Source organism: Acipenser ruthenus, chromosome 11 (genome assembly GCF_902713425.1).
Source record: "Acipenser ruthenus chromosome 11, fAciRut3.2 maternal haplotype, whole genome shotgun sequence".
Lineage (NCBI taxonomy): Eukaryota > Metazoa > Chordata > Actinopteri > Acipenseriformes > Acipenseridae > Acipenser > Acipenser ruthenus.
The window spans coordinates 27,785,465-27,796,892 of NC_081199.1; the positions used below are offsets into that span (position 1 = coordinate 27,785,465).

Below are 11,428 nucleotides of genomic sequence, written 5' to 3' on the forward strand. Positions count from 1 at the left end.
TAATAGGATCTTGGTGGTCCAACTCTTTTTGTTCTGCCATTCAGTATTAAACAGATGCATAATGTACATGAAAACTACCTTTCAGCCAAAACCATTTACAAGAGGGGTTCTGAACCCATGATAAGCTTTGTGGCAGAACGCTAACTCCCCTTGTGTGGCTAGTTGAAATATCTCTGCTACTTAAGCAGGGCTGTTCAAGATGAACATAACTGTTTGCTACAACAGCAGCCTCAGGCATTGGCCATCATTTCAAAGTGGCCAGACGGCTCTATAACATGATCATATTGGTCTAATTAATTGCTCTGCCTCCTGATCAGCAGCCTCAAGATTATTGCTATTCCTTTGTGCCACCTATCCTTTCCAATATGGCTTCCTCTGGGAGCAGCCTTAGGCCTGAAGCAAACAACAGCTTCCAGGGCAATGTTTTGGCATGGACGAGCGTTCGATGCCCTGTGTTTTTCACCGGGGTGGTTGTGCTGGTCAATCAGGTGTGTCTCTTATCTCTTATCAGTGTTGGTCTTTGGTGAGAAAGGATGTATTTGTATCTCCTTGTTTTTTTCTCTCTTTTCCGAATTGATTTTTTTTTGTTATCTCAGTACAAATAGTTTCTCTCTTGTTTCCCAGTCGCTGCTGCCTCTGCCAGCATGATTGCTCTATCCTTGCCCCAACACCTCGACCGTGATGTGTTTACATCACTAGCTTTCACACTTCGGTGGCTCTCGTTCCACTGAGAAGGGAGGAAGCAAATAAAGAGAGAAGAATTTGTTCTTTGTCAGAAATCAATTACTCAGGATGACACTCTATTACTTTCTATTAGACGCTCTGAGCTCGGCCCGCTCTCGTTTGGGAACATTTTTGACGGGGAAGTATACAGCAGGGTCTGTCAAACATAACAGTCTAGTCCAATGTCTTGAGGCTAAAATCAGAGAAAGGTTCCTGCACTCAGCTGGATATGATAGCTGTTACTGCCTTTTCAGGCACAAGAGTGTATGAATGATTCCAGATTTTCTGAAACAGTGACATTTGAGTGACAAGATGCTATCTGCTGCTTCTTACCCTCCCCCTAATTGAGGTCAATCCCTGGTGTAGTTTACACAGACTTCTTTAGTAACATTGTGTCATGCACTAAAGGGTGTTTTTTTTTACATTTGGGTGATTTTCAATGAAAACTCACCAAAGTTAAACATTTACCCTCAAGAAACACAAACAGTGAAGTTAAAAGTGAAGGGCTTATTCACACTGTGCCGGCCACACAAACAATGGAGGTTTCAGGTACAATGTTGAATTAAGATACAGCATAGGTAAGCTGTCCCTAGATGGGAGGACACGAGGAAAGAAGGGAACAAAGGCTTTCATTTAGGGTTGGTTTATGTGTATAAAATTAACTGAGTAGCAGTCACTGTGTTCAATAGTAACAGTTTATGTTCTTCACTACAGCAAATGAAACCTTTCACTCTGGCACTGATAAGTGTAATCCACCTGTCTTAAAAGCCCCCCTTTCCAAAGTCATTTTATGGAGCTGACTGTGCAAACACCTCTGTCCACACATTGGGTGAAATGTAAAGAACACCAGCAGTCAGATAACAGGCATACTGTATACAGCATGCCAATGTGATACTCTAATTGATTTTCTATACAAAAGGTGTATCAGTCAATGGCCTATGTCAGCATGGTTGATTCTCTGGACACTTTTTTTTATTTTGTTTTGCTCTATCTTAAGCAATATGACCCAGCAACACCACATACAGTAGTTTTTTCTCATCTATTTTTTTTTTTACCTCCCCTCAGCACAAGAAAAGTTAAAGAACTTAAAAATCAATAAATAATTGAATTGTTTAAAGTGGATTTCTCTTACTATGAGCTCAGCAGTTCTGCGGCACATAAAACAGTCCATTGCACAGGAAGTATTTATAAGAATTGATCCTTTTTTCTGATTAACCACTAGAGGGCGCACACCACACTGGAAACCCAATTGCCTTGGCATGCCTCCGTTAATCTGCTTTTTATTTTTGCCTTACATATTTTTAAAACTTGGTGATTTTTTGGGCCTCTGATGAAAAATAAACTGACACTGCTAGAATTCTATTATAGTTATGCATATGTCCTTGCAGTAATTAAAACACACGTGGAAAGTTGACCTCTGTTTAAATGCATACGTTTTCCTTATCAGAGCAGTTCCAGCTTTGCCAACTTAATTGGAAAATGACAGTTTTCAGGACCTTTCGGCCCCATTAAGATTTAATCATAGTGTCAATTTTTTTTTTAACATTAAAATAAAACCCATCCATTTGGCCGTTTTTTATAATGCTATCTCATTATACAGTTGGCATGTATTAAAGTGCTGCAGAATTGAATGAACTGATCAATTAGAAATACATGTGCACCAACAATGGTATTAAAAACAAAGGCTTCACAACTCACCTGCAGTCGAGTTTTTCAAGTTCAAAGTGAGGGTTAAAGTTCAGGACAATCCTTTGCGTCGGTTCAGGAGCAGTAATGACCCACTCACAGCGCTGGTGAGGCGGGTATTCGTGCGGGTATCCTGGAGACGTGATGTACCCAGCATCTTTTGCGTTCAAACGACCTCCACATGAAGTCTCTGCAAAAAAAAATAAAAAATTAAGAACTGTCAAAGCTCCCTTTAAGTACAGTGTCCTGATTGAATATTTTGTATAAGCTTTGAAGCGAAAATTCTCCACCTCCCCCGTCGTTCTACAAACCCAGGGATATGACTTTCCTTGACTCTACAAACCTAGGGTCATAACATGGTTTTTACCTTGTTATGCTACTGTAAATAACTTCTATTTTAAAGGGGCTGACTATCCAGAAAAGGGTTGTTTCTTTGTCAGCCACTGTTTCGATTATGAAAGGGTCTTTGAACCAAATCGCTATAATAATAACACATTCTGTCCATGTATTGGACATTTGGAAGAAACTTGGTCACAGGTCACTGCTGCCAAGGATTTTGAGTTCAAGGGTCATTTCAATTCTGTATGGAGGTAATATCTGGCACAATGCAGCAATTCTCCTAAAGTATGAAAGGTTTGTTCAGCTACTGATCCCATCTTACAAGAGCTTATGGTAGCTGTCTCCAGGCTGCATGTTATAAGACAAATCCTAAATTACTACTTCATATCTTTTCATTCGCTGTGAAAGGGAGACTTAGAAACAAAAGAGTGCATTACTGGAGGCCTTGAAGACAAAAATAAAAGTCTCGCAATTTTTTTTTCCTCTTTCACAAAAAAAGCTAAACCCCCTCTCCCAAAATGAGCTCAACTTTGTTCTCTTTTCAATGCATTTATACCTTTTCATTACGATCTAAACAGGGCGTATCTTGGAAGAGACACTGAAGACAAGGCTGTAATTGACAACACAGGGTTTGTGGCTCCAGTCCACAGTGAGACATGGAAACAATTACATTCCTCATAAGTAGTCATTCCTATTATAGGTTATAATGAACCCAGTTGGTCAATTCCACTGAAAAAACACTTAATCTAACTACCAGGAACATTATTACATGCATTCCAGGAGAGAAATATTATCACTTGGAATGAAGGAAAAAAAAAAGGAAATAATATGTGGTCTGTTGTGAAAAAAACCCGAAATGACCTGCATGGAGTGACATTTTGAATCATATTATATTTTAAATAAAGGTTTGCAGACAAGGCAGTGTTCTTTAATCGATTTAGTGGCTTGATTGTTTTCATGTCAATTTTTTTTCTCCAGTTTTTCTTGTTTGTTCAATATTGCTTTAAAAGAACTGCTGCTAGCAAAGCAGGTGAGTGCAGGCCACAACTCTCTCCAACTGCTATTTCATGGACCTGTGTAAGTCACAGCTCCTTGGTTAAGTCTAGACACAGAGGTGTAACAGCTTTGGAAAACCACCATAGTCTTTTTGAGTCTCTTTGACTGCATGTTTTTAAAATGAAACCTAATTAAGACGTCCCGACTTGCATGTGATATGTGCTAGACGGTAGTCGGCTCCCTTTTGAAGGGAAAAGGATCCTATAACTCAGCTACAGCTTCATGAATGATTGTGTTTTACTGACTTGTGGTGTACATTTCATATCGCAACGACTGCCATATGGTATTCTATTACTCTCTCTCTCTCTCTCAATACAAATTACACAGAACTCAGCCCATGCTATTGTGAAGTATATATGAAGTAATATTCATAACCCAATGTTCATATCCCATATCCATGTTGGAACAAATGTCAAATACTACCTTTATTGATTTATTTATTTATTAAATAAAACTGTACTTGTCCTTCAGCTTTATTCAATTTCTTTCTGATGGCATATTATCATCTCTTTCTTATCCTGCCTATGCAGATTGAACAACTACTTGTTTATACTGTAAGATGCAAATGTGTGACCTTTATATCTTATATAACATGTAGCCTGTTTATTCACATAGAGGGTATCTCATGAAAGCAAGAGTGTGGCAGGGCAGGAGATAAGCCCAGGCCCACTGAGAGGGCACGGAGGACGGGGAAATTTCCAAGGGGCCCAACGACCCAAAGGAGGCCCAACGCTGATGAAGGGGGAACTTTTTTTTAGTGTATAGCAACACCATTAAAATGTAGTTTATGCTAAAAACGTATGTTATTTGATGTTAAGTAAGCTTCCAATTAATGACTATTACACGTGGAGTTTGTACAAAAAAAATATTTATGCACTTACCTAAAAAAAAAGTTTGAATATTGTAAATAACTTAAACATAACTACTTTGAGAAAAAGTAAACTATCCTGCTGCAGATTTTAATTGAGATATTGAAACTTCGATGCGTCGTTGACCATGGGGGGGGGGGGGCGTCAGTAGGACATACCAATCCTTCCCCGGGGCCCATGACGGCTCTCGACGGTCCTGTATGGGGCAGGGCAAAGCCCTGCTTAGAAATGTATTGTGGTGTAGTGTACTATTATTAAAAAGAAGTGTTTTGTTTGGTGTTTATTGGATTGGAAACGGGAGAATGTATTATGATTTGTTGTATTTAAATGCATTGGTATTTAAATTGTGTGGTTTGTGTATTGGTGGTGGTTGGCAGGGATGGGGTTAATTCCTATCTCTGTCAAAAACATGTGAGAATGTGGCTGAAGCCATTTATTGAATTATTGTTTGAGTGTTGTAATTATTGTTAGGTGCACATGTATATAACCTGGTGTTTTTCTGTGTTCAGGGTGGGTGTTTGGAAGGAGGAACGTGAGCGAGCGGAAAAAAAATTTAAATACAAAAATAAACGAAAGTAAAAAAAAAAGAAGGTGCTACTCGTGCTGGGAAGCACCAGCACGGTACTTGTCGGTATCAGTTTGGGTTCGAGATTTGCTTTTGTTTGAACTTTTATGTTTGCTCTGTGAGCTGTGTTTTTGTCAGCCCTTTTTATTTATTTTTGTTTTAATAAAAAATGGCGCACCAGCGCTCATTCACTCGTAGTGCCTGTATCTGTGTCAACCTTCAGGTCTTTGACGTTACTACTCGAGCCATTGTGTCACAAAGAGATATTAGTAATCTTTCATTTTTGAACTGTGTGTGTCAAAAGACTGGAGAGGCCAGTGTTCAAAAAGCTTTAAGCTGAGGGAACGAAGAGATCAATTTTCAGGAACAGCAGCTTGAAACCTGGTTCCAGGACACCGGAAGACGTTTGAGGCAACTTTACTGCATCAAACCCCAAGTCCCCCCTGGTGTGCATGCAGTGACCTGAAACCTAGTCTCCTGAAACCAAGGTTCACGCCACAAAGTTGGCTTCTTGTTCCCTCAGCTTTAGATATCAAATTTGTGAAGAGGTATTGGCAGCAAAAAACTGAGTTCTGTATGTCCAAAATACTGTTGTTTGCGTATCCTGTAGCTTAGGCTGTAAATAAAATCTCACAGCTCTGGGTGGTTTATCCTTTCCTTCATGCTAGAACACCTTCTTTAGTTTGATCCCAAATATCTGGCACACTACTTTGCAGATGAAGGTAGAGCATGAAGTACTCACAGGAAAAGAGCCAAGCCTTGCTGGCTGTAAAGCGCAAACATCTGAAACTCATCACTGAGGTGCATGTTAGTGAAACTTGACTTTGTGCATGACAGGTCGTCAACGTCACGCATTCTTTTAAATCAAACAAACAGTTTTATTGCGGGCGGACCAAACTGTTTGTAAAGGTGAATTTGATTAAATGATATTTCAAACAAGACTGCGGGGCAAAGCAAGTCAGCAGGCTGGGAAAACAACTGTGCCGGAAGATGGTGTTACTCTTAATATATATATATATATATTCATTATTAAAGAAGTCATTCCAACTGCTGCTGTGCTGGGATACAAATGGGTTTTGTAAACAACACAAAGACCTGTATTACTAACAGATGGAATTCTAGTGGATTGGTAATTGTACAAGCCAGGACTAGGGTAACCAATTCAAAACCCCAAAAAGATATACTGGATAGTAATGTGAACCTGTGTTAAACTTGGGTTACGTGAGGCGAAACCAGCACATAATTAAAAAACAACACAACAGTACAAAAGACCTATAGGGGCATGGATTGTACAACATCCACAGCTTATAATACAGAATGGTTCCTTAACATGAGGAGCAGGTGGTCTTGTCACACTGAAGCACAATAGTGGGTGGTTTTGTTGTTTACTTTAGTGCACAGCCAATTTCAATGCTTACCAGACAAAACGAGTAGCTATATTTGGGTCTATCTAAACATATGTAATTGTCAGAACTGATCAGCAAACCCTGTAATTCAACTTTATATCATGTGCATATTATATCATGTGCATTTAATTGACATATAATTTAAAACCTGCATACTTAACCAGGTCCAGGAAAGGTGGAGCTCTCTCCTATTGACTACAGCAAGTACAGTAAGGTATAACTGAGCAACACCCTGCATGTCTGCAACATTCCTGTTTACTGTATTGATAACTGCCAACATGTGCTTTGTCTGGATCAATATGGCAATCAGCACATCAAACCTACAAAAGTATTACCTGGTGAAAGTAGTAAGATAACATTTGCACCATTTTTTCTGAGAGATACACTCAATCCTAACTGTATTATATCCTCTTAAATGTTTAGAGCTGGAACTATATTACTCAAGGGGTTAAAGTGAAATGTATGCTTAATAACATTTATTTGAGTTCAATGGACTAATCAAGTTATTGGTATTAAAAAATCAATTGTTATCCGTTCAGCCCGCCTCACAATACAACAGAACCGTCCTTATATACAAGAAAAGTACAGTCCTCGATAGAAAATGTTAGGGTGAGCTTATATTTACATTCTCCTATACACAGTAGTGGAAAATAACTATTTTAAAACATGACCTTTTCATTCAGAAACCATAAAAAATAATGACTGTGTCATGGGATTTGTTGATTTGTTATTTGATCAAAGAAATATCGACACAAACATACATCTACATTTTCCTAAGTGCATTAGGTCTTTTACATTAGATTTTTTATATTGATGCAACTTTCAAATAGAAAACAACAGCCATTTAAAGAAGTAATAATGTATTTTGTTTTTTTTTAAGCAGCTGAACACTTCAAAATGAGGATGTGCTACAGGTTTGAAAGGGGAACTTGTTCATGGATTAAACGAAAATGGAATAGAGTATTTCCTATACACCCCCAGATACTTTAATTAGGGGTTGCGATTAGGTTTAGGGGTAGACATTAGGTTAGTTGTAGACATTCGGTTTAGGGGTAGGGGGTAGATTTAGGGGTTAGTAGGCTAATAAGTACCTACTGGCCCATTCCTGTGTGATGATTTTTGCTTGATAACGTCCCGTAGGCTCTTTTTCCGTTAATAAGCTTGTTAATAAGCTTACTGTATGTTGTGACTTTTGGCAGAAGAGAAGGTCAAGCAAACCTTTAGAAGAACTACACAGACCGCTTCAAAACAACTTTTGGCCCGCTGAGTGCTGGGATTTTTTTGTCATCTTATAATAATAGCCTCTTCATTGTTTGGCAGAACCAAATGTTCTTAAAAGTATTTAAAAGAAGCTACGGCAGCACTTGGTAGGAGACTGAGAATATGTTTTTTCTTGACACAGCAAATTGTATTCTGCCAAGATGTGTGGATCAATATATGATAAGATTTTAAGACGGTTTGACGTGTTGTAGGTCTAGTCAAGGCCTAGACATTGGGCATTACAGACACCTTACAGTAAATTGTAACAGTTACATTACTAGGCGTGATTGGAGAAATGAACGTGGGATGTTCTGGCTGATACTGGAGAGCCAGGGCAGGCTGTTTGCTATTAGGCAATAGCCTAGCTGACTGACTGCGGTTGGAAAACAAGAAGACTGACTCCATCTGCTCGAGGGGTGTTTGGGAAGTGCAAAGTGCTGACATTCTCCGGTACAGACAGTGTTGACTGAGTATTCTCTGTTCTGTTCTAATACAGGGTGCCTGCTTCATATCCAACAACAACAACAACAACTATTATTATTATTATTATTTATTTATTTATTTATTTATTTATTTATTTATTTACATTGTAACCATGTACTGCCCTGTAACACATGTAAGTTGCTCTAGATAAATGCGTCTGCCGAATAAATACATAATAATAATAACAAATAAATAATAATAATGATAATAAGGTTCAGGAGTCGGACAAAGATAACATGGTTTTGGAATATTCTGGTGAAACTTGATTGCAACGAGATAAGTAGCCCACAAAACGAAAGACCTATACAGGAATTACGTGCGTTGTAGTGCAATCGCCATGATCAATGTTCTGTATGTCACTTAATGTATTTTGTTTAGCTATTAAATTAACTGACAATCACATCCTTTGAAATAAAGCATAATAATAACAACAACAAAAACACACATACACACACACACACACACACACAAAACCAAGCCTACTGTGGCCAATTTATTGAAACTTACATTGCATTGCATTGTTTCATGTATGTAGTGTGCAATAAACTATTGTTAGCCTACTATTCCGTCGTTCCTCTTTTGAAATTAAAGTATCTCCAGTATTGTACAGTCTACATAATGGTGCTATATACTTCGAATTACTACAAAGCAGTTTTACATACAAATACATTGGGGAGGTAGAAAAGCGTAACTGTTCAGTGGGAAACTCAAGTTTCATGAAGTCATTAATGGCCCGCAATAAACCATCTCTATAATATAAACGAGTCATCAACAACAGTAGATACGATGTTCAGCGATTCATTTCCTATGGCCTTCCCCCCCAGTTCTATAGCATTCTTTTCAGTACTGCTGCTAAAATAATAAAAATAAAATTCACGGCTCTAGAAAGGGAACTTTTGATCATTTATTAAACTGATTAATGTGTTATTTAAATGGCCATGCTGAATCTTGGGAATGTTTCTTAGTTAATTAAAATTAATCATTATCTCCAGGTGTTAATCCATATTTGAGCAAGTGTTCTCCGGGATAATAACGCAGGTTTGATGTATAATGTAATCTGGCAGGGGTAGGATAAATGTAATGCTCAACTATCGCGTTTTCTATTCAAGTAATGTAACCTAAAAAGCAGGAGTCTGATTAACGACAACGAAATATGTATGCTAAAACAGTAAGCAGAAGTGAATGATTCACAATAAATCACACTGTAGAAAACGTAGACCTATATCTGATTAAACGAAACGTCAAAAAAGTAACTGGAATTTCACGGATTATGAAAAAATATAGAAAAATACATAGAAAAATACGGGGACCCCCATCTCTCAAATGAAGTGTTTCTTTCTTGATATGGACTAAAACGCGTTATGGTTATACTTGTTGCAATGTTTTCCTTGAAAAACATCATCATCCAAAAGACTGGTAATCTTCTTAAAAGGCTGCGTTTTGGCAAGCTGTCAAGGTTTTAATGCAGGTTTATAAATGCATTTCTAAACTATTCCCCCCCGTGATTTTGTTTTCTAATAATAAAAAGGCGACTCCTTTTATGTTATACTTAATTAACCTAATAACATTGAACTTTGAAGTATGGGTTGAAATTGTTTAGTTCCCATACAAAAAAGAAAAACGATTTCTGCAGATTTTGGCACTTCGTGACTCACGCACAATTACGCAAGGCTCTGTGTTTTCTCAGTCGTTCAATGTTTTGCACTGTTAGCTGGGGTTTATAATGTTTCTTGCAAGGCAATAATAACTAAATGTAAATAAATAAATAAACTCTAAAAATAAGGTGAAATTTTGTTTTTAGACCACAATAGAAATCTGGAAGTATATTTTCACGTTTGTATGTGTGTATTTATAAACCCTTGATTTGTAACAGATGTTATAAGACAGAGAGCTCTGCTCTGCGTTACTATGACACAAACTGGCGCTCAAGCTGTCATAACATAATAATAATAATAATAATAATAATAATAATAATAATAATAATAATAATAATAATAATAATAATAATAATAAATAAATAAATAAATAAATAAATAAAACACTTTTTAATAGAACTGTCTAACTACACCCACATATAAATAACACATCAGCATGATGTCTACATTACCTTCTTGTCCAGAAACTGCCGAAGTTAAAAAGCACATAAGTAAACTTCCAATTAAATGCATTATTATATCCATCTCGGGGTAAATCCTGCGCCCTTTTCAATTCACTGCAAATCTTTTCACTCGATTTTGGCTGCTTCTTTCCACCACTGCGGTATCCTGCAAAACTATGTCTGTGGCTTTTTTCTTGAGAAATTAGATTTCTTTCTTCTTCTCACACTTCCTTTATGATTCACAGTAAAAAATAAAAAAAAACGACGTCTTTAAGCGTTAAAACAGTCTCTCAAACAAGTGTCTATCTAAAAATAAATAACTGTCCACGCGTTTATATTTGTTGACTAACTCCGGTAGACAGCGGGATTCGGTTACTCAGTCGATTCATTCCAATAGTTACTAAAATCTTCAGAATGGTTTAACGTCACCAGATATACTGTACTGTATTAGTCGTATTGGGAGATAAAATGTTTTTTTTTCTTGTTGTTGTTTTTGATGTTGTTGTTGTTGTCGAGATTATCGAGTTTCGGAATGGTATTGCCTTGGTTCGTTTTTAAAGAGATGTCTAGTTTTCTCTCGATGGCTTTTTTGCATTTGCTGCCTCCTGCTCGTCTCTCTGTTTCTGAGTTCTGAGTCTCACTCTGCAGCAGCATGTGGATGTAATAGCGTTAAGGCATTGCTGCTATCGGATTACACTCTGCGCCTTGGACCGCCTCCCCTTGTCTCTGATTAAAGAGGAGGACTGCCGCTTTCTTTTTTTAAATTGGAAATGAGAATACACACACATCAAATACACATCAAACCAGTAAGGCTGATACGGAACCGCAGGTAATTTACTGTATTTCTAGATAACACTAAACAGTAGTTCTAGATAAGTAAAAACAGTAAAGACAACAATAAGAATCCTACTACCTCCATCGCTACCACTACTACCACTACTAA

The 11,428-nt window shown here is 37.5% G+C and overlaps 1 protein-coding gene across 2 annotated transcripts in view; it reads right to left on the reverse strand.

Moving 5' to 3' along the window:
* The window catches only part of nrp2a (neuropilin 2a), a 55,526-nt gene extending 44,367 nt beyond the window's left edge, over positions 1-11,159 (reverse strand). Inside the window, exons 1-2 of one of the 2 annotated variants that reach the window (XM_034044318.3) lie at positions 10,495-11,155; positions 2,422-2,599 (exon numbers count right to left, since the gene is read on the reverse strand). In XM_034044318.3, coding sequence (XP_033900209.1) covers positions 2,422-2,599; positions 10,495-10,567 — 251 coding nt within the window. In that variant the 5' untranslated portion in view covers positions 10,568-11,155. Of the gene's footprint in view, positions 1-2,421; positions 2,600-10,494 lie in introns of both variants that reach the window. The other variant, XM_034044319.3, reaches the window with a different exon arrangement.
* Between the last annotated feature and the right edge of the window lie 269 nt (positions 11,160-11,428).